Source organism: Mandrillus leucophaeus, unplaced genomic scaffold, assembly GCF_000951045.1.
Source record: "Mandrillus leucophaeus isolate KB7577 unplaced genomic scaffold, Mleu.le_1.0 Scaffold683, whole genome shotgun sequence".
In the NCBI taxonomy this organism is placed as follows: Eukaryota; Metazoa; Chordata; class Mammalia; order Primates; family Cercopithecidae; genus Mandrillus; species Mandrillus leucophaeus.
In genome coordinates, this window is record NW_012107397.1 from 296,811 (window position 1) to 320,351 (window position 23,541).

At 38.4% G+C, this 23,541-nt stretch overlaps 1 protein-coding gene across 1 annotated transcript in view; it reads right to left on the bottom strand.

Moving 5' to 3' along the window:
- Window positions 1-16,784: 16,784 nt before the first annotated feature.
- The window catches only part of TRAPPC3L (trafficking protein particle complex 3-like), a 45,259-nt gene continuing 38,502 nt past the window's right edge, over window positions 16,785-23,541 (bottom strand). Inside the window, exons 4-5 of the mRNA XM_012002330.1 lie at window positions 20,314-20,499; window positions 16,785-16,904 (exon numbers count right to left, since the gene is read on the bottom strand). Coding sequence (XP_011857720.1) covers window positions 16,785-16,904; window positions 20,314-20,499 — 306 coding nt within the window. The remainder of the gene's footprint in view (window positions 16,905-20,313; window positions 20,500-23,541) is intronic.

Below are 23,541 nucleotides of genomic sequence, written 5' to 3' on the forward strand. Positions count from 1 at the left end.
TACTGACAGTTTCAATTTCAAATTCTGCACTACAGGTTTTTTCTTTTTAGCTTAACTTTATCAAACTTTTTAAAATTTATTTTTTATTAACAAATAATAATTGTACATATTCATGGGGTACATAGTGATGTTTTGATACATATTATGTACAGTGATCAGTTTAGGGTAATAACATTTCCATCACCTCAAACATTTATCATTTCTTTGTATTGGGAATGTTCAATATTCCTCCTTCTAACTATTTGAAACTATACATTATTGTTAGCTATAGTCATCCCACAGTGGTATGGAGCACAAACTCAGCTTCTTAATCCTTTCTCATGCCAAAAATCCCAGGTTCTAATAGCATCAACATAATTACTACTTTTCTTTGCACCACAATATACATCCAAATGAGTGTGCAAATCACTTTACACAATAAACAAGGTGTATTTTTTTTTTGAGAAGTCTGGCCTTTATCCTTATTGCATTTGCATCCACCCTGTTTCCTCCCTCAAATGGCAGCCTTTTAAAAAATGTTTTGAGTTAGCCTTCCATTTAAAATATATATATAAAATCCCACCTTCTTAGATAAATGTTAGTTTATGATGTACACTTTTATCTACCTCCTTTTTTAACTTAATATATTCTAGTGGTCATCATGCCATGCAGTAAATAAGATTTTACTCATTACTATTTTTTTTTTTTTTGAGACAGGGTTTCATTCTGTCACCCAGACTGAAGTGCAGTGGTGTGATCACAGCTCACTGTAGGCTCAACCTCCTGGCCACAGGCAATTTCCCCACCTCAGACTCCCAACTCTCTGGGACCATAGGTGCGTGTCACCATGCCTGGCTAATTTTTTTAGTTTTTGTAGAGATGGGGTCTCCCTGTTTTCCAAGGTTGTCTTGAACTCCTGGGCTCAGGTCACCTCCTGCCTCCACCTCCTAAAGTGCTGGGATTGCAAGCATGCACTACTGTGCCTGGCTACTCATTACTTTTTAAATAGCAATATAGCACTCTATTCTGTTTAGATATATTATAGTTTATTCAATCAGTCTTCTATTGATAGACGTTTGGTGGTTTTTATTTTTAGTTTAGTTAATACAAATACATCTACCATATTTTGTCACATTTGAGTAATCTTTTATGTTAATTAGTTTAAAGAAAAATACAGACATGTTATTTTTTCCGACTTAATATATATCTCAAAAATAATATGCTAACTAATCATGCTACTATTATCATACATAACATAATCAACAAAGTGGCAGTTGGTTTTCAGAAAGAGCAAGAAGAAAAAGCCACTACTGTGGTGAGAAAAAACAAAACTAAAGCAGTGGCAGTGTGTACTGACAATAGGAAATTTACTCGACAGACATTTAGGGGTGGGTGTTGGGGGGAGTTATTCAGCAAGCCTTTGTGATATAATAAGCATTTTTATTGTGATTATTTTAAGATGACTTCAATTTACCCACTATGAGGGTAAAACAAACTCCTTTGATTACATACACACTTCCATTCTATTATAGTCCATATGGTTTTAATCTTAAAGCACGAGCCTTGACGAAAATGAATCTGTGAGGGAACAAAAAGATAGGTAGAATAAAGAACATTTACCCCATTTGTCACAAAGACGTTAGTGATACCAGAAAATTAAAGGGGACAGCACATAACTCAGGAGACATGCAGTAAAATTATGGTCTCCAGCCTAATCCCCACTTTCTTGAGCAAAACAAAGCATATGGTTTTGTCCATGACCAGTCCAGATATCCTAGATGTCCTCATGACCAAATGAGTCTGTAATTACAAAGGCGCATTCCATAGATTTTATATTGGTAAGTTAGAGAATCTTTTATGAAACGTTTGACATTAACAGTAGAAAACCTAATGCATAATATGAAATGGAGAATAATCTTCTGCAATAGTGCAACTACACATGTAGATTATCATCTCATTTATTCAATCATTCTGCAATTTCATAACATAATAAAAATACCATAGAATATTTGACTGAGTGTCAGGGATTGTGCCAGGTGCTGGGAGTACAAAGACAAATAATACGTGCTCTTTGCCTAAGAACTCACAGACTATCTGGGAAGAAAGACATGCAGGAAAATACTCAACATATAGGGTACAGACATGTGAGAGACACTAAGGGAGTTGGAGATTAGAGGGAAACTCAGCCTAGAGGTGGAGTGGGGACATGAGCCAGTAAGGATAGTTTTCACTGAGTAGGTGACATATGCAGGAGGTTGATCAGTTGGACTTCATGTGATGCATAAGGAGCACAGTATGAACTGGAAATGGACAGGAACACTTCTGAGAGGTTTCTGGTGTGGATGTACCACTATCTCACCGGTGTTTTATGGAAATCACTTGATTTTAGTGTAGAGAGTGAAATGGAGGTGGGAGTAACTGGCAGTTGCTCCCATTACCGCCAGTGGTTTCTAACCACTTAGAAGTAACTTCAAGAACACAGACGAGGCCCTCAACTAAGGGGCAAAGGAAAATCAAGATGAATTTAGGATGTAGGATTAAAAGAACTTGATGACAGATTGGATGTAAATAGAAAGAGAGAAAGCAGTCAGAAATAAACAGAACTTTTTAGTTTTGACAATGGGGTCATTAACTAGGAAATGAAATTTTGAAGAAAGCAGAGATTTAGCAGTGAGAAAAAGGAAATAATGAGTTGGGTTTAGGGCACACCAAATACATGCTTATGGGACATGTAGTTGCAGCGACTATTGGGGAATAGTAGCAGATCAGTGAAGAAGGTAGAGAAGAGAAGTTTTCTGTGTAAAGTCTATCCAAGGAAAACATCTACCTTGAGAAAATGCCAACCATACAGCCGCATGCATACCACCATTTGGGGAAGTTAAAAGAATTATAGGACTTAGAATTATTAGAGAATTATAGGACTTAGAATTAAGAGACTTAGAATTATTAGCCAGCAGAAATACAGGAGAAGAATCAAGGTGGAGATATTTCTCTGAAGCCTATCAAGAAGAAAGAACCAAGCAAGGAGAAGTCAGGAGTGTAAAGAGATAAAAATAGACCAGGAATAAAATGCTGATTTTATTGGGGAGATAAAGATGTAATTTGTGACAGCAAATAAAGTTTCAGTAGAACATGGGATTAGAAACCAGACTGCAGTCAACTGGGATGTGTCAGCAAATGAAGAATCAACAAGTCTGAGAGCAATGGGTGCCAGTCATTAAGTACCTAATCTTTCAAAGAAGTATTATAGCATTGTGCCATTTTACTCAAGGGAAGGAGACTTGCTTAAGGCCACTGGTCTAGTCAGTGGCAAGGTAAGCATTTTAACATAGGATCGTCCAGTTTCCAAACTGGCAATCCTTCTGCCACAATATGTTTTCTTAAAGTTTGCCAGTGAAAGGATGAGGGAGACACTGGTGGACTGTTAGGAAAGAATTGTCAAGGGAATGTTCTTTCTAGAATGGTAGAAACTTGAGCATGCTTTCAGATGTAGGAGAAGGAGCCAATGGAAAGGGAAGAGAGACAGGTGATGAAAGTCACTGAAGACCTAGTAGGAACTAGAGCACTCATGTCTCTCTAAGAATAAGCAATTCCATATACTAGTAATTATTTATTCAATTTGCTCTTCTCTGAGATTTTCCTCATGCCATCAAATCAACCCTGCAGGGCTCATAATTTCATTAACTGAAAAAGATTAAATATTTTATATCATCTTGAAGACCATCTTTAGTCATAAAATTTTATCTTCATAGCTTTTCCTATAAAGTCTGCCATCCCAGAACTAGAAAGAACTGACGAAGATTACATGGTTTCTATTTCTGTCTCCAACCTAAATTTGCCACAAATATTCCTGCCTCTAAAAGGTAGCTACCAGGAATATCATCAACACTTAGTTTAATTATGTTTAACTTTAGATAATAGAGAACAAATCTTTGCCAACAGACACCTGGCTGAATTCGTGCATGGAAGTACCATCATAATTGCCAGGACCGGAAACATGGTATTCTTGATAAAGAGTTGCCCTTTGAGCTGTCTAGACTTGAGCAACCAGTATTGGTACCTTTTTCTTCCATTCATTCATTTTGATTTGATATCTTCATGAGGGACTCCACCCAGCAGGTGTTCAGAAAGGTTTAAATTGGCATTTTTTCACCTGTTTAGGGTGCAAAAAAATATACAGTTTTGACCTGAAGTTCTTCCAGACTGTCTAAACATCTTAGGCAGCCACAAGACAATCACAGATAAGATTCTGGGGGAACACTGACAGTGGGGGGAGTACTGACAGTGGGAGTAGAAATTTTCTTCTTTATCTCATTTTTTAAGCACCCCTACAGCAGTAAAAATCATCTCTGGTCTATTTACTTAGTGGCTCCAACTCTTGTGCTGCCTTTTCTGGGGATTTTTTCTTTTTTTTTTTCAATAGTGGCATTTGTCAGCTTTTCACATTTCTTTGACATCTTTGGGACAATCATTATACAAGCCTTGGTAGTCCTAATATGTGGCTTTCTATGGCTTTCTTCAGTGGTCATTTCTATGTGTGTATTATGAGCATTTTTAGAATGCTCAAAACAGTATACATTTCCGTGTTCTAGATGCAAGAGTACTTGGGGAAATTGTGTAGCCACAAATCTGTTCCTTGTTTGGAAGAGTTCCCTAAGACAGCCTACAATCAAATCTCCCATCTCCTTGGAGACACAGGAAATTGTACTTATGATCCATGGGGAATCTCAGGTAAGTATGTCTGGGCAGGCTATTATCCCCATGTTAGTGCCTTCGTAAAGAATCATTCATTACAGCACAGGGAAGTAAAGGTCATGTGTATTTTCTTCCCAGGCATTTGCATGATCGTGCACTCTGAAGGCTGGGTTATTTTCTACTTTGAGGGCTTAAGTGCTGAGAATATGGACAGTATTCTACAGCACAAAGTATCCTCATCCAGCCTCTGTCCACCTACATCTCTACAAAGACCTTGAATCATGTTTCATAGGGAAGATTAAGGCCAATGGTCATGAGCTTGATCGGCATCTTCCCCACACATCTCTAATCCAATCCCCTAATCTGCCCACTTTCAACTTCATCATGGCTTTCTCAGGAGAAAGGATAATATTTATGAAGTTCAGAGTCAAATCTTTCTCCCATCATTTTTATCCTGCCCTCTCCCACTTCCTCACAAATTATTCCCTCTCTTTTATGTTTTCAAATGCCTGGATTCTTAAGGAAAACAACAACAACAACAACAAAACTAAAGTTAACAGAGCAAACAGCCCAACCTTGCACTCAGAGTCCATTTACAGTTCAGCCCCTAAACAGAATTATCTGCACATAGGGTCTCACCTCCCATTGACTCCTCTATCTTTAATGAGGCCTCTGCCTCCACCACTGTCCTGAAATTGCTAAGATGCAAAGACCTCCTCTACACCAGTTCCAACATCCTTTTTCTGGCCTAACTTGATTGCTTTTCGGTGGCATCTAACACCTCTGACCCCTTTATCTTCCTTGAAATTTGACTTTGGTCTCACCAGTTTCTCCCTTCTACATCTCTGGCTGAAAGTTCAGCCTGACTTGCTCTTTTCTTTTCTTATTGCCCCTTGAGTGGTGGTATTTCTCAAGATTCTATCTTTGCCCCTTATATTTTCTCAAGTCCATATCCTGTTCAGATGTTACCATTCATCTCCACTGCTGTTACTATTGTTTATACGCTGATGACTCCGAAGTCTATCTTCAATTCAGACCTCTCTTCTGAGCTCCTAGTATTGTTTGGATATTTCAAAGGCACCTCAAACTCAAAGTATTCCAAGGTTATCAGCTTCTTCTTTTTAGCTGACTTCTCCTGTGATTCCTCCACTCACTCAGCCCCCTAAGCAAGATCCTCAGGAGCCATTGCCAACTCCCTGTACTCACCAGCTGCACATCTTAATGCGCTTAAAGCACTGGCAAGTTTAGTTTCTTTGTAACTTCACAGCTACCCCCACTACAAACTTAATGCCTCACAGATTGTTGAAAATTAAACGATGTATCACATATGCCTGGCATCTGATAAAAATGTTAATTGAATCTAAATCTTAAAAATCAGCATTTCCAGGTGCTTGAATTGTTTGGTATCCATTGGGAATTAACATTTCCTCTTCCATGTCATCAAAATCTATGCGATTCACACACTACACAGGAAGGGCAAGTCACTAAATACAGTCTTCTGGCTTTAAAGATTTATATCACTGAATAGTTCCTGAAATGAGAGGGTTGTTCTGAATTTAGAATCCTTAGTGACTCCTGATGTGATTTAGGATTCCAGTGGAAATAGGTGTAGCAAGGGCCTGAAATGTATAATTATTTTGGCTGTTTTATTTTAAGAGGTACCACCAATTCAAAACTGTGTTTTCTCCCTGTGGAATCTCCCTTTTCTAGGTCTTGTGTGCTGAGTAGTTGTACAACATAATGCAACTTCTATTTTCTTACTCCTGTGAACGTTTCCTTTTTGTGAAGAGGAGAGTCATGCAAATACAAGTTTTATTTCATTGAATATTAAACCATGTGAAAATGTAATAATAAGTAATTAATATTTTTGGTATTCTCAAATATATTACAGATTATCTGACCTATCACATATTTGTCATACAATGAACTTTGTTGCATTGCTATTAATAGAGATGAGAGAATCAGAAAATGAATTAGTTTGGATCCTGTTGATTGCAGGTAACAGAAACCTAACTCTATTCTCTTAAGAACACAGTAAATTTATTGATGCGAGTAACTGAAATTCCAGAGGCAGAGCAGGCTTTTCTTCTCTTTATTCATCCTCCTCATCCTCCCTATGTCAGCAGGAACCAGAGCCAACTATTTCCACAGACAGACAGAATAAGGAAGAAGCGGGGTGGCAGGGCAGTGGGTCAGAGAGAGAGACAGAGAGAGAGAGAGAGAGAGAGATCCTCTTTCCATAACCATAGAGTAAAAATTGCAGCAATTGGGCCATGCCAGAACTATTGATTGTTGTCTGGGGAATACCATGTGTGGACTGGCTTAGATCTGGAAGGCAAGGAAGTGGTTTTAAACTGAGAATGAGCCACCTGAAGTAGATGTGTTGTTTAATTAAATGGTGGCTCCTAAGGAGAAATGTCACTGAATTAGAAGAGGGGAAGATATAGGAAGCTAACAAATGTCTATTACATGAAGCATAATTTTAAAAAATGGAAGAGGAAATAAAAGAGAAAGTAAGGAGTTCCGGGAAGATTCCATGGAAAAGGAAAAAGAGAAGATTCCGTAGTGGCCACAGGTCTGCTAAAAAATGGAAGACAAAAGAAACAGAAGGAAGAAAAATAAAGATTTTTTAAAATTTTACTTTAAGTTCTGGGATACATGTGCAGAATGTGCAGGTTTGTTACATAGGTATACGTATGCCATGGTGGTTTGCTGCACCTATCAATCTGTCATCTAGGTTTTAAGCCCCACATGCATCAGGTATTTGTCCTAATACTCTCCCTCCCCTTGCCCCTAACCCCCCACCAGGCCCTGGAGTGTGATGTTCCCCTCCCTGTATCCATGTGTTCACATTGTTCAACTCCCGCTTATGAGTGATAACATGCAGTGTCTAGTTTTCTGTTATTGTGTTAGTGTCCCTGCAAAGGACACGAACTCATTCTTTTTATGACTACATAATATTCCATGGTGTATATGTGCCACATTTTTTTTTTATCCAGTCAATCATTGATGGGCATTTGAGTTGGTTCCAAGTCTTTGCTATAGTAAATAGTGCTTCAATAAACATATGTGTGCATGTGTCTTTATAGTAGGATGATTTACAATCCTTTGGGTACGTACCCAGTAACGGGATTGCTGGGTCAAATGGTATTTCTGGTTCTAGATCCTTGAGGAACTGACACACTGTCTTCCACAATGGTTGAACTAATTTAAAATCCCACTGTTGGTGTAAAAGCATTCCTATTTCTCCACATCCTCTCCAGCATCTGTTGTTTCCTGACTTTTTAATGATCACCGTTCCAACTGGCGTGAGATGGTATCTTACTGTGGTTTTGATTTGGATTTCTCTAATAACCAGTGATGATGAGTTTTTTTTTTTTCGTATGTTTGTTGGACACATAATTGTCTTCTTTTGAGGAGTGTCTGTTCATATCTTTCACCCACTTTTTGATAAGATTGTTTTTTTCATGTGAATTTAAGTTCCTTATAGATTCTGGATATTAGCCTTTTGTCAAATGCATACTTTGCAAAAATTTTCCCCCATTCTGTAGCTTTCCTGTTCACTCTGATGATAGTTTCTTTTGCTGGGCAGAAACTCTTTAGTTTGATTAGATACCACTTGTCAATTTTGGTTTTTGTTGCCATTGCTTTTCGTGTTTTAGTCATGAAGCCTTTGCCCATGCCTATGTCCTGAATGGTACTGCCTAGGTTTTCTTCTAGGGTTTTTATGGTTTTAGGTCTTACATTTAAGTCTTTAATCCATCTTGAGTTAATTTTTGTATAAGGCTTAAGGAAGGGGCCGAGTTTCAGTTTTCTGCATATGGCTAGCCAGTTTTCCCAGCACCATTTATTAAATAGGGAACCTTTTCCCCATTGCTTGTTTTTGTCAGGTTTGTCTAAGATCAGATGGTTGTAGCTGTGTGGTATGATTTCTGAGGCCTCTGTTCTGTTCCATTGGTCTATATGTCTGTTTTGGTACCAGTACTATGCTGTTTTGGTTACTGTAGCCTTGTATATAGTTTGGAGTCAGGTAGAGTGATGCCTCCAGCTTTGTTCTTCTTGCTTAGGATTGTCTTGGCTATATGGGCTCTTTTTTGGTTCCATATGAAAATTAAAGTAGTTTTTTCTAATTCTGTGAAGAAAGTCAGTAGTAGCTTGATGAGAATAGTATTGAATATATAAATTAATTTGGGTAATATGGCCATTCACAATATTGATTCTTCCCATCCGTGAGCATGGAAATTTTTCCATTTTTTTGTGTGTGTCCTCTATTATTTCCTTGAGCAGTGGTTTGTAGTTCTCCTTGAAGAGGTCATACACGTCCCTGGTAAGTTGTATTCCTAGGTATTTAATTCTCTTTGTAGCAATTGTGAATGGGAGTTCACTCATGATTTGACTCTCTGCTTGTTTATTATTGATGTATAGGAACGCTTGTGATTTTTGCACATTGATTTTGTATCCTGAGACTTTGCTGAAGTTGCTTATTAGCTTAAGGAGTTTGGGGCTGAGACAATGGAATTTTCTGAATATACAATCAAACGGAGACAATTTGACTTCCTGCCTTCCTAACTGAATACCCTTACTTTCTCTTGCCTGATTGCCCTGGCCGGAACTTCCAATACTATGTTGAACAGGAGTGGTGAGAGAGGGCATCCTTGTCTTGTGCCAGTTTTCAAAGGGACTGCTTCCAGCTTTTGCCCATTCAGTATGATATTGGCTATGGATTTCTCATAAATAGATCTTATTATTTTGAGATGTGTTCCATCAATACCCAGTTTATTGATAGTTTTTAGCATGAAGGGATGTTGAATTATATCGGAGGCCTTTTCTGCATCTATTGAGATATTATGTGGTTTTTGTCATTGGTTCTATTTATGTGATGGATTACCTTTATTGATTTGCATATACTGAACCAGCCTTGGGGAGGAAAAATAAAATCCTTTCCAGAGAAGCAAATGCTGAGGGATTTTGTCACCACCAGGCCTGCCTTACAAGAGCTCCTGAAGGAAGCACTAAATCTGGAAAGGAAAAACCAGTACCAGCCACTGGAAAAACACACCCAAATATAAAGACCAATGACACTATGAAGAAACTGCATCAACTATTGTGCAAAATAACCAGCTAGTATCATGGTGACAGGATCAAATTCACACATAACACATACATTTAATTGACCTTAAATGTAAATGGGCTAAATGCCCCAATTAAAAGACATAGACTGGCAAATTGGATAAAGAGTCAAGACCCATCAGTCTGCTGTATTCAGGAGACCCATCTCACATGCAGAGACATATATAGGATCAAAATAAAAGGATGGAGGGAGATTTATCAAACAAATGGAAAGCCAAAAAAAAAAAAAAGCAAGATTGCAATTCTAGTCTTTGATAAAACAGACTTTAAGCCAACAAACATAGAAAAAGACAAAAAAGGGCAATGCATAATGGTAAAGGGATCAATGCAACAAGAAGAACTAACTATCCTAAATATATATGCACCCAATACAGGAGCACCCGGATTCATAAAGCAAGTTCTTAGAGACCTACAAAGAGACTTAGACTCCCACACAATAATAATGGGAGACTTTAATACCCACTGTCAATATTAGACAGATCAATGATACAGAAAATTAACAAGGATATCCAGGACTTGATCTCAGCTCTGGACCAAGCAGACCTAATAGACATCTATGGAACTCTCCACCCCAAATCAACAGAATATACATTCTTCTCAGGACCACATCATACTTATTCCAAAATTGACCACATAATTGGAAGTAAAACACTCCTCAGCAAATGCAAAAGAACAGAAATCATAACAAACTGTCTCTCAGACCACAGTTCAATAAAATTAGAACTCAGGACTGAGAAACTCGCTCAGAACTGCACAACTACATGGAAATTTAGCAACCTGCTTCTGAATGACTACTGGGTAAATAACGAAATGAAGGCAGAAATAAATAATTTCTTTGAAATCAATGAGAACAAAGAGACAACATACCAGAATCTCCGGGATACAGCTAAAGCAGTGTTAAGAGGGAAATATATAGCACTAAATGCCCATATCAGAAAGCTAGAAAGATCTGAAATCAACACCCAAACATCACAATTAAAATAACTAGAGAAGGAAGAGCAAATAAATTCAAAAGATAGAAGACAAGAAATAACTAAGATCAGAGCAGAACTGAAGGAGATAGAGACATGAAAAACTCTTCAAAAAATCAGTGAATCCAGGAGCTGGTTTTTTGAAAAGATTAACAAAATAGATAGATCACTAGCTAAACTAATAAAGAAGAAAAGAGAGAAGAATCAAATAGACACGATAAAAAATGATGAAGGGGATATCACCACTGATCCCATAGAAATACAAGCTATGATCAGAGAATACTACAAACACCTCTATCAGATCAGTAAGAGAAAAAATTAAGAAGGATATCCAGGACTTGAACTCAGCTCTGGACCAAGTGGACCTAATAGACACTACAGAACTCTCCACCCCAAATCAACTGGAAAAAGATTTCAACAAATAAACTGGAAAATCTAGAAGAAATGGATAAATTCCTGGACATATACACCCTCCCAAGACTAAACAGGAAGAAGTCGAATTCCTGAAAAGACCAATAACAAGTTTTGAAATTGAGGCAGTAATTAATAGCCTACCAACGAAAAAAATCCAGGACCAGATGGATTCACAGCCAAACTCTACCTGAGGTGAAAAGAAGAGCTGGTATCATTCCTTCTGAAACTATTCCAAACAATAGAAAAAGAGAGAATCCTCCCTAACTTATTTTATGAGGCCAGCATCATTCTGATACCAAAACCTGGCAGAGATGCAACAAAAAAAGAAAATATCCCTGATGGACATCGATAGAAAAATCCTCAATAAAATACTGGCAAACTAAATCCAGCAACACATCAAAACGCTTATCCACCACGATCAAGTTGACTTCATCCCTGGGACACAAATAAAGATTTAATTGGGAAAGACAGAGCCTGAGTTCAAGGAAGAACAAGAATTACCCCCAGAAGGCCTATTTCTTAACTTTTTTTTTGTGAAAGAGCCCCAACTTTTGATTTGTTTTGTTTAGTTCTTCTTTTCTAATGAAAAGTAAAATTTTGCTAATGATTGTTGTGGCTGTGCCTTGTTTTCAATGTTAGGGTGACACTTGCTAACTGAATAAGAGTTGACCATTTCCTTCTGAGATCACACACTGGTACATTGTACCTGCTACATCCCTCCCTGTCTGTTGGTGGTTTGTCATAGACCCTACTGGTCGACCACTGGTTATGTCCAGCTAAAGTTCTGGAAGGTTTATTAGGATGAAGAAATGCAGACACTGCTCAGATTTTTCAAGGAATATGCAACTAAGTGGAGTAAACAAAATTTGGCTTTCTCTCTTAACAAGAAGGATACAGAGTCTTTTGTCATATGAAGCTTCCAGAGCTGGGAGGATGCATCCATCACAGACTCCTTCAGTGTTACTGAAGAGATATTAGCTTCCAAAGCTGGTGAAGTAAACTGAAGTATAACAACTACCCAGAGTCTACAGCCCAGTGGGAGACACTTAACAGTGACACTTAGCATTTACTGTATTAGTTAACATTTAGCAGATCTTTGTTAAAGTTGTAGCAGATTTTTCTTAAAGCAGTCTCTGGATACAAAAGTTTTAATATCATCCTCTTACTTCAAGCATGTGATTTTCCAAATTTCTCCTTTTGTCTCTTATAAACAGGGAGAAGAGGAAACTTTCCACTTATTCACCATCATTCATTCCAACTGCTAAAGAGATCCAGGCTCCTAACAGCTAATAAATGAAACTGAGAGGTTTGAGAAGACAATAAATAAGTGTACAGGACGCTGAGGCAGGTATTTCTGATTCCTGGCAACTGCAATCAGTGAATAGACAACCAAAGCAGGCCTCCTCAGTTAATAGCTTGGGCAGTATCTGGTGTAGTCATTTAAGAGCATTGCACTACGTCTCTGCCCCAAACATTTCCTCCTCTTTTGCTTTGCTGAGGTGACAAAACAACTCTGCTTTAATCAAGGTTTTGGGTTTGGATTAAAGGCTTTTATAGAATAAAAATATAAAATAATATAAAATAAAAATATTATATAACCCTGTAGTTATGCTGTGTAGTTATGCTGTATAAGTTCCTTAAGCTCTTTATCAGAGAAACCCAGCTTTACACAATGGTGATGAAAACATACTTGGAGCCCAGGGAAGGATGTGTAATCTCTCTTTATTGTTTCTATGGGTCACCGCTCAGTTGGTAGAGAGAGAGCATTTCATGGGTCTCTGATAGTCTTATTGACCTGATTTTCTTTTATTTTTTTCTTTTCTACCCATTTCCTCTCTTTCTCTCCATGGTACTGGGTCCTCTCCATTCATTCTTTGTATCAAAGGTCAAGGAGACACAACAAATCTTTGACTGGGAATTCTAGACCAGTGCTGTCCATTAGAGTAGCCACTAGACACACATGGCTATTGAACATGTAAAATGTGACTAGTGTGACTGCATTTTAAATTCAGTTTAATTTTAATTAATTTAGATTCAAAAATTGAGGCTATTAAACACCATTAAACACAACTTTATTATTTTGGTAGAACTACATTTCACTCTAGCCTTTGAAAATTTACCATGAGTTGAGATGTGCTAAGAATGTCAAATACACACTGGAGTTCAAAGACTTAGTATGAAAAATAATATAAAATGTCTCGTTAATAATTTTTATATTGGCCAGGTGTGGTTACCTCATTCCTATAATCCCAACAGTTTGGGAGGTCAAGGTGGGAGGATCACTTGAGGCCAGGATTTAAGACCAGCCTGAGCAACAAAGCAAGATCTCCATCTCTACCAAAAATAGTAATAATGAAATTTATTATTATAGATAATAACATTTATTATTATATTACTATTTTGAAATAAAAATTTTTGGATAATTAAATGATATATTATTAAAACTATAAAAATAATGTCACCTATTTCCTTTTATTATTTAATATGGCTATAAGAAAATATAAAATTATATTGGTGGTTCTCATAATTCTAATATATTCAGTGCCAAGAGGCTCCCCTCCTTCCACAGTGAGAAAAACAAGGGATGGGGAACAAGCCTCATTCTGAAGCCATCATCAGTTCCAATATCCAGCATCACTGAGAACACCAGATTAAGCTGCCTTCAGCAGGGTGGGGAACAAAGACTTTGGGCCAAGGGACTTTTGATGGTTGGGTTAGGAGAGAAAGAAGAGGAAGGTATAGACAGGCAGGAGAATACTCCAAGACCTGGAGTACTTTCAGGATAGTTAGTTGGGTGCTGATTTAAGAGAGAGGGCCTTAGGCATGAATATCTTGGGTTCCTGGGAGAAATGCATGTATTGTAAATGAGAAAGAGGCAACTGAGCAGAAGATGGAAAAAATCCTAAAAAGAAGCTTTAGGATAGATTGTAGGCAAGAATTCTTATGGAGGTATCAGTTTAAAATACATGACATTGTGATACCCCTTCTAATGTCAGATATCTTCTTCCAGATTCTATTCCTGGTCTTCTGTGGAGCAGGCTTGAAGGTTCTTCCATTGATGCCTCAACTGTGTGCCAATGACCCTATTTCCTTTATGCCTATTGTAATGTCCTTTTGAAGAGACAGTTGAGTAAGTGGAGAACAAACAGTTTCCCTACAGTGTTCTAAAGTCCAAAAATGTAGAATTTCAGTGATCATTTATATCGTTTAAACCCACTGATACAGTTTTAGACCTTTATTGCATCCAATGTCCTGATTTTAAAGGGGTGGGGAAAGAGAGAGAGAGAGAGAGAGAGAAAGAGAGAGAGAGAGAGAGAGAGATGGAGAGATTATGTGCCTTGCCCAGGATCAGTCACTACTCAGGATCGGCTGAAGCCCCTAGAAACAGAACTCGACAGGGACTCAGAATAGGCTCCTGAATCCTAGTTGACGTCTATTACTAACATATCACTTATACCAGTTTTATTTATTTTGATTATTTTTTAATTTTTATTTTTTGTGGGTACACAGTAGGTATATATATTTATGGGGTACATGAGATGTTTTCATACAGGCATACAATGTATAACAATCACATCGGGTAAATGGGGTATCTATTACCTCAAGCATTTATCTTTTCTGTCACAAACAATCCATTTATAATCTTAATTATTATTAAATGTACAAAAAGTTATTATCAACTGTACTCACCCTGTTGTGCTGTCAAATACTTGATCTTATTCATTCTTGTACTTTTTTTTTTAAGACAGGGTCTCACTCTATTGCCCAGACTGGAGGGTAGTGGCACAATCATGGCTCACTGCAGCCTCAACCTCCTGGCCTTAATCAATCCTCCCACCTCAGCCTCCCGAGTAGCTGGGACCACAGGTATGCACAAGTATGCAAAAAAAAAAAAAAAAAAAATGTGTGTGTGTGTGTATGACCTAAGCTGGTCTCAAACTCCTGAGCTCAAGCAATCCTCCCACTTTGGCTTCCCAAAGTGCAGAGATTACAGGTTTGTGCCACCATGCCTGGCCCAGATCTTATTCATTCTATCTAACTAGATTTTTGTACCCATTAACCATCTCCACTTCTCTTGAAACTACCCTTTCCAGCCTCTGATATCCATCATTTTACTCTATATCTTCATGAGTCCACTGTTTTAATTTTTAGCTCCTACAAATAAGTGAGAACATTCTAAGTCTGTCTTTCTGTCCTGACATATTTCATTGAACATAATGACCTCTAGTTCCACCCATGTTGTTGCAAATGACAGGATCTCATTCTTCTTTATGGCCGAATAGTACTCCATTGTGTATATGCACCACATTTTCTTTATTCGTTCATCTATTGAAGGACACTTAGATTTCTTCTAAATCTTGGCCATTGTGAATAGTGCTGCAATAAACATGGGAGTGCAGATATCTCTTAGATATACTGATTTCCTTTATTTTGGGTATGTACCCAGCAGTGGGATTGCTGGATCATATGATCATTCTATTTTTTGTTTTTTGAGGAACCTCCAAACCGTTCTCCATAGTGGTTATACTAATTTACATTCCCACCAACAGTGTACCAGAGTTCCCTCTTCTCCACGTCTTTGCAAGCATTCACTGCTGCCTGTTTTGCATGAAAGTCACTTTTAACTAAGGTGAGATAATATCTCATTATAGTTTTGATTTGCATTTCTCTGATGACCAATGATGTGGAGCACCTTTTCATATATCTGTTTGCCATTTGTATGTCTTCTTTTGAGAAATGTCTATTCAGATCTTTTGCCCATTTTTAATTGGATTATTAATTTTTTCCTATGGAGTTGTTTGAACTTCTTATATATTCTGGTTATTAATAACACAAGGGTGTCAGATAGGTAGTTTACAAATATTTTCTCCAATTCTGTAGGATAGTATCACACCAATAATAACTTGTACTTGTGAGTTATCTGCAGAGCCCAGTAGATTCTGGGCTGCCTTGTAGGCTGCCCTTGTGTACCAATGGTCTGGTGAAGATTACTGTGTATTTAATTCAGTACATATGAATTTTAAATGTGTTCTGGTCACAGAGAAAACATTCTGTGGAAGTTTTTTAGGGGATTAAAATGATAGTAGAAATTCTAAATTAATAAGCTTTGGGGTAAGAAAGTATTTTCAAAGAATATTATTTATCCTTTATTTAAGAGGTTTCCTGGCCTGACTATCAAGCAATATTTTATGAGAAAAGGAAGGAATTTGTTTAATATCAGCTATATTAAAACTAAATAAAATAAATTAAAATTAAATGTTATTTAAAATGTTTCAAAATTATCATTGAATAAATAGCTTGACTTGGTGATTACAAATCAAGGGTAGCATCAGGAGGCTAAAGCTATAAGCCAAGCTAATACATGAGAAAATCACATTATATGAAATTTTGTGGACATGAGATTGAAAATATGTGATCTATAAGCAAAAGGAAAAAAAAAAACTTTAAATTTTTGTGCCCTGCATTTCAAATTTCTGGGTGATTTATAAGCCTTTCAAAGTTTATGCTATTAAGCAATTCAAAATTTCTATGTCTATACATGTTTAGCTAATATTAACTCAACTAGCCATCCTGTGGCATTTTCCGTGCTATTCTTCATTTCTTCCGTCTATATTTTTTCTCGTCTCGCTTTTTTAGAAATGTTATTCCTATTTCTGTCACACTGTCACCTTTTAGTCTGTCTTGCAAGAATGTAACATCAGCAGCCAAATGAACCTAGGAAAGAAGAAAAATACAGGTCTGTGTCATTTAATTAAAAAACAAAAAACTAAATTTTTCTCAGTCTTTTGTCAGCTTTCTTTACGTTCCTTAAGAAATGATTTTTTAAAAAGCTTGTTCGTGGATAAAGGGCCCTTTACTGAGTGTCCTCCAGAGATGGTACAGCTGTGTGTCAGCTCTGTGGTGTGACTCTGCAAAGAGAAGGGTGGTCCAGGCCAACTAGGATGACTGGGACACCCAGACTCTGCCAAGCTTAGCTCACTGTGCAAGGCTGAATTATGGATCCATCTTTAGAAGAACACAAATTCCCTGCTCAAAGATAGCCTTGACCCAGTGTGCTTAGTCAGCAGAATTTCCAAGAATGAATGGATTCCTAAATGATTGCTCTCAAACAGATTTGCCATAAATCATTCTGTCATTAGCTAGATAACATAATCACTTATCCTAACAACATTTAGCAGTCAGTTATGGTTTGAAGACTTTGAGAATAATATCAATTAAATGAATTATAGATATAAAATTGAAGACTGAAATTACAGACATGAATATTTGATACTCAGGCCTTCTTTTTCTCTGTAAGGTATTTCCCATTTCCCAGGCACTGAAGTAAGCAGGGCTTACTTCTTTATTCATTAACATGTGTCCACATAAGAGCAGCATGATATTGCTGACCTACCCCTAATAGTGTATTTATTCAGAGTTATTTTGCTTTATTGGGAAAAATAAGATAAATAAGTAAAAGCACCAAGTAAAAGCAAATAATATGTGAAAAATGCCCACGTGTAGCAGGAAATTAATTGATATTTATTGAATCTTACCTGACTCACTCCCCTCTCTCACTAAGAATTCCTTAGCTAGTCAGCCTCAATTTGTTAAACCCTTAGTGTACCAAATTATCTGACTCATACTGGGCCAGGCCTTGCAATGCCTACCATTTAACAGAAGGACGTAGACTGCACTTGGAAATACAGAAGCAAAATTCATCCTCAACTTTTTCTTCCATAAGATTTTTTAAGTCTTTGTCAAAATTTAACCGAAAATAAATTAAATTAACAGGGAGACAATGTTGAAGCTATTTGGATATTTGGGGACACATGAGGTCTGATGCCAGCTGTCATTCAGCGAATATAATCAACTGTTATCTATGAAAGTAGAAGACATTCTTTTCCTATTTTTGACTTGGTTTTATGGTTTCTCCCTTTGCCCATAAACGCTCAGAATGCTTTCCCACCCCTTCCTTGATCTCATGGCCACCGACTATAGGACAAGTCTAAAAAGATGCTAGGGGGGAAGCATGGAGAATCTGTGTGAACAATACATTGTTTCTATTGTTTTATGCTTTTGGATTACTTGTTATTCTGTTTTCCCCTAATTATCACAAATAATTTAAAATTACATGCATGCCTCATTATTAGGTAGCTCAACATATGGCAAGACTTTGGTTGCTATCTGGTCCCACCATTCTTAATAGCTAAGCTTCTGGGAAAATGAGACTTTGATGACTGTCATCTCTTCCTAAGCTGTTGTTGGCTCACCAATCTTTGACAAATTGTCTTCTTTCCCTCCACTTTCCCAAAGGAGCTTTTACCAAGGCCCTCGTGGGTCTTTTGGTTCCTAAATGTTGTGAATATTTTTCAGGTCTAGTTTAACTTACACTCTCTGCTGTACTTGTTCTTATTAATCACTCTGTCTTCTTGAAATGCTCTCCTCCCTTGTTTCTATGACTCCTTCTTTTCCTCCCTCTGATTTCTCTTTCTTGGTATCCTTTTTCAGCCTTTGTGCTATCTATTTAACCTACTTATTATATTTTATTGCTTCCTACGGTTCTGTTACTCCCTTTTCTTCTTGCTCTACAGACTCTGCCTAGGCATTCTTTTCCAATTCTAATGCTTCTTCAATCCATGTCTCTCTGTGAACTCCTGACAGGGATAAACAACTGTTTGCTGGATAGCCTCACTTGCGTGTGTTAAACACCTCAACTCCAGCAGGCTCAAAATTGAACTCCTCACTTTGTCTCTACCAAGCCCAGATGTACTCCTCTTGGTTTTGCTCCTCTTGGTTTAATAGCACAACCACCTCTACAGGTTGCTCAGAAACTTACAAATCATTCTTGAATCTTTTTCTCAATTTCATTCCTTTCAGCCAGTTCATAACCTAGCCTTATCTGTTCCATCTTTTTGATGTTGTTCAAATGGTCTTCCTCTCCCTATTCCTGCTGTCAAGGCTTTGTTCTGGTTTTACCTGAGTTTACCATCATAACTTCCAAAGTGCCCTCATCCTTTCCTTCAGCATTGTTCCCTCTGATATACTTTCCAAATTTGGTTGATAAAGAAATAAAATTCCTAAAACACAAGTTTCAAAATATTATTCCACTGTTTTTAAACCTATATTGATTTCTGTTGCTTCCAATGTAAAAATCTGAATTTCCAAGCTTGTCATATGAACTCCTTTTCTTAAAATCAGTCTTCTGTAAAGAATTTAAGCCTCCTTTCTCATGACAATCTGTCTCTCAATTTATATGTCAGTCATACTGAACTAATTCAAGTTCCTTGTTCCTTGATTGAAACATTCTTTTTGTACCTTTGGACATGCTGATTCTTCTACCTATTGTATTATTTTCTCCTGCTCCTCTTACTCAAGGCTTTTATCTAACTCCTATTTTTCTTTCAAAAGCCAGTTTAGAGTTTCCTTAGGAAGTCTAGGAAGTTTTTCCTGCCACAGGTTCTCTCATAGCCTTAATTATACTTATTTGTACATCTGACTTCTCCATTAGAGAGCAGATTCTTTAAAAGCAGCAACTATGTCTTGTTCATCTGTATATACTCAGTGCCTGACACTTAGAAGATACTAATAACTGTTTTAGTTAAACCAATTAATAATTCAGGTGTAAAATCCAACCTCCAAAATGGCCAATGATCCCTACCTCCTGTTATTCACACCCTCAGGTAACCCACTCCTCCACAGCACCAGGGTTGGCAGCATAAGTGGCCATGTTGTGATTAGATCTACAAAGAGGTCCATGTGGCCAGGAACCTCATGAAGCCTCCTGCCAACTGCCAGCAAGGCACTGGGGGTGTGTGAGTGAGTTTGGAAGTAGATTCTCCAGCCTCAGTCAAGTTGCCAGAGGTTGCAACCCTGGCTAGCAGCTTGACTGCACGTGTATTAAGCCATGAAAGACTCTGAGTGACAACAACCCAGCTAAGCTGCTCCCAGATTTCTGATCCTCAGAAACTGTGTGAGAAAATGAATGTTTGTTTTTATAGCTGCTACATTTTGGGGGTACTTTGTAACATGTTATTAGATAACCAATATACCCAGCAAAATGAATTATGTATATTGGTTATCTTATTTTAGTCCTAGAAGCACTGAGAGATTTTTCATTCATTCTTCACTTATTCAACTTTACCATTTCCAAGGCACCTCTGATAATCCCACACAGCAAGTTGCAGTAGCACAGAGAAGATCGTCCAGCAGGGAGCTCTTCCACAAACTCCACCAGAGGATTCTTGTCTAGAATCAGGGAAAATTCATTTCGGCTTGAATTGTTACAGGTCACACTTGGTGTAATTCCCAGATACATCTTGAAAGCAACCTGATAAGAAGAAAACAAAATTACTAAAACTTGGTCTAGAACAAATAACTATTAGCAGACTAAACAAATGCCCTGTTCTAGGCATGGCAGTACAATGGTTAAGCACACAGAGTCTATAGTCAGGAAGTCTGGCTTCACCCTTAGCTTTGCAATTTATTGATCCTATGCTGTGAAAGTTTTAAATATTTTTACTTGTGAATCACTTCCAAGATTCTTGAATAGGAACAGCTCCAGTCTACAGCTCCCAGCGAGATCAACAGAGAAGATGGGTGATTTCCAACTGAGGTACCTGGTTCATCTCACTGGGACTGGTTGGATAGTGGGTGCAGCCCATGGAGAGTGAGCCGAATCAGGGCAGGGCATCACCTCATGTGGGAAGCTCAAGGGGTCAGGGGATTTCCCTTTCCTAGCCAAGGGAAGCCATGAGTGACTATACTTGGAGGAACAGTACACTTTTGCCCAAATACTGCACTTTTCTCGCAGTCTTCACATCCGGCAAAACAGGAGATTCCCTCCCTCAGGAGATTCCCTCCAAAGCCTGTGCCTAGCTCGGCAGGTCCCATGCCCACGGAGCCTTGCTCGCTGCTAGCATAGCAGACTGAGATTGACCTGGGATGCTGAAACTTGGTGGGGGGAGGGGTGTCCGCCATTGCTGAGGCTTGAGTAGGCAGTTCTATGCTCACAGTGTAAACAAAGTGGCAGGGAAGCTCTAACTGGGTGGAACCCACCGTAGGTCAGCAAGGCCTACTACCTTCCTAGATTCCACCTCTGGGGGCAGGGCATATCTGAACAAAAGGCAGAAGACAACCTCTGCAGACTTAAACGTTCCTGCCTGACAGCTCTGAAGAGAGCAGTGGTTCTCCCAGCATGGTGTTCGAGCTCCGATAACAGAGAGACTGCCTCCTCAAGTGGGTCCCTGTCCCCCACGTAGCCTGACTGGGAGACACCTCCCAGTAGGAGCTGACAGACACCTCATACAGGCAGGTGCCCCTCTGGGACAAAGCTTCCAGAACAAAGATCAGACAACAATATCTCCTGTTCTGCAGCCTCTGCTGATGATACCCAGGCAAACAGAGTCTGGAGTGGACCTCCAGAAAACTCCAACAGACCTGCAGCTGAGGGGCCTGTCTGTTAGAAGGAAAACTAACAAACAGAAAGGAATAGCATCAACATCAACAAAAAGGACATCCACACCAAAACCCCATCCGTAGGTCACCAACAACAAAGACCAAAGATAGATAAAACCACAAACATGGGGAGAAACAGGAGCGGAAAAGCTGAAAATCCCAAAAACCAGAACACCTCTTCTCCTCCAAAGGACCACAACTCTTCACTAGCAGGGGAACAAAACTGGAAATGGAGAATGAGTCTGACAAGTTGACAGAAGTAGGCTTCAGAGGTCAGTAATAACAAACTTCTCTGAGCTAAAGGAGCATGTTCTAACCCATCGCAAGGAAGCTAAAAACCTTGAAAAAGATTTAGACAAATGGCTAATAGAATAACCAGTGTAGAGAAGCACTTTAATGAGCTGATGGAGCTGAAAACCATAGTACAAGAACTTCATGAAGCATACACAAGTTTCAGTAGCTGATTGGATCAAGCAGAAAAAATGGTATCAGTGACTGAAGATCAAATTAATGAAATAAAGTGAGAAGGCAAGATTAGAGAAAAAAAGAGTGAAAAGAAATGAACAAAGCCTCCAAGAAATATGGGACTATGTAAAAAGACCAAATCTACCATCAGTGTACCTGAAAGTGATGGGGAGAATGGAAGCAAGTTAGAAAACCCTCTTCCGGATATTATCCAGGAGAACTTCCCCAATCTAGCAAGGCAAGCCAACATCCAAATTCAAGAAATACAAAGAACACCACAAAGATACTCCTTGAGAAGAGCAACCCCAAGACACATAATTCTCAGATTCACCAAGGTTAAAATGAAGGAAAAAATGTTGAGGACAGCCAGAGAAAAATGTTGGGTTACCCACAAAAGGAAGCCCATCAGACTAACAAAGGATCTCTCTGCAGAAACTCTACACACCAGAAGAGACTGGGAGCCAATATTTAACATTCTTAAAGAAAAGGATTTTTGACATAGAATTTCATATCCAGCCAAATGAAGCTTCATAAGTGGAGGAGAAATAAAATCCTTTCCAGACAAGCAAATGCTGAGAGATTTTGTCACTACCAGGCCTGCCTTACAAGAGCTCCTGAAGGAAGCACTAGACATGGAAAGGACCAGTACCAGCCACTGCAAAAATATGCCAAATTGTAAAGACCATTGACACTATGAAGAAACTGCATCAACTACTGGGCAAAATAACCATCTAGCATCATAATGACAGGATCAAATTCACACATAACAATACTAACCTTAAATGTAAATGGGCTAAATGCCCCAATTAAAAGACACAGACTGGCAAATTGGATAGAGAGTCAAGACCCATCGGCTGGGTGTGATGGCTCACGCCTGTAGTCCCAGCACTTTGGGAGGCCGAGGCAGGCGAATCACGAGGTCAGGAGATCAAGACCATCCTGGCTAACATGGCAAAATTCCGTCTCTACTAAAAATACCAAAAAATTAGCTGGGCATGGTGGCGGGCACCTGTAGTCCCAGCTACTCGGGAGGCTGAGGCAGGAGAATGGCATGAACCCAGGAGGCGTAGCGTGCAGTGAGCCAAGATCACACCACTGCACTCCAGCCTGGCCGACAGAGCGAGAATTCGTCTCAAAAAAAAAAAAAAAAGAATCAAGACCCATCAGTGTGCTGTATTCAGGAGACCCATCTCATGTGCAAAGACACACAGAGGCTCAAAATAAAGGGATGGAGGGAGATTTACCAAGCAAATGGAAAGAAAAAAAAATAGCAGGGGTCACAATCCTGATATCTGATAAAACAGACTTTAAACCAACAAAGATCAAAGGAGACAAAGAAGGCCATTACATAATGGTAAAGGGATCAATTCAACAAGAAGAGCTAATGATCCTAAATATATATGCACCCAATACAGGAGCATCCAGATTCATAAAGCAAGTCCTTAGAGAC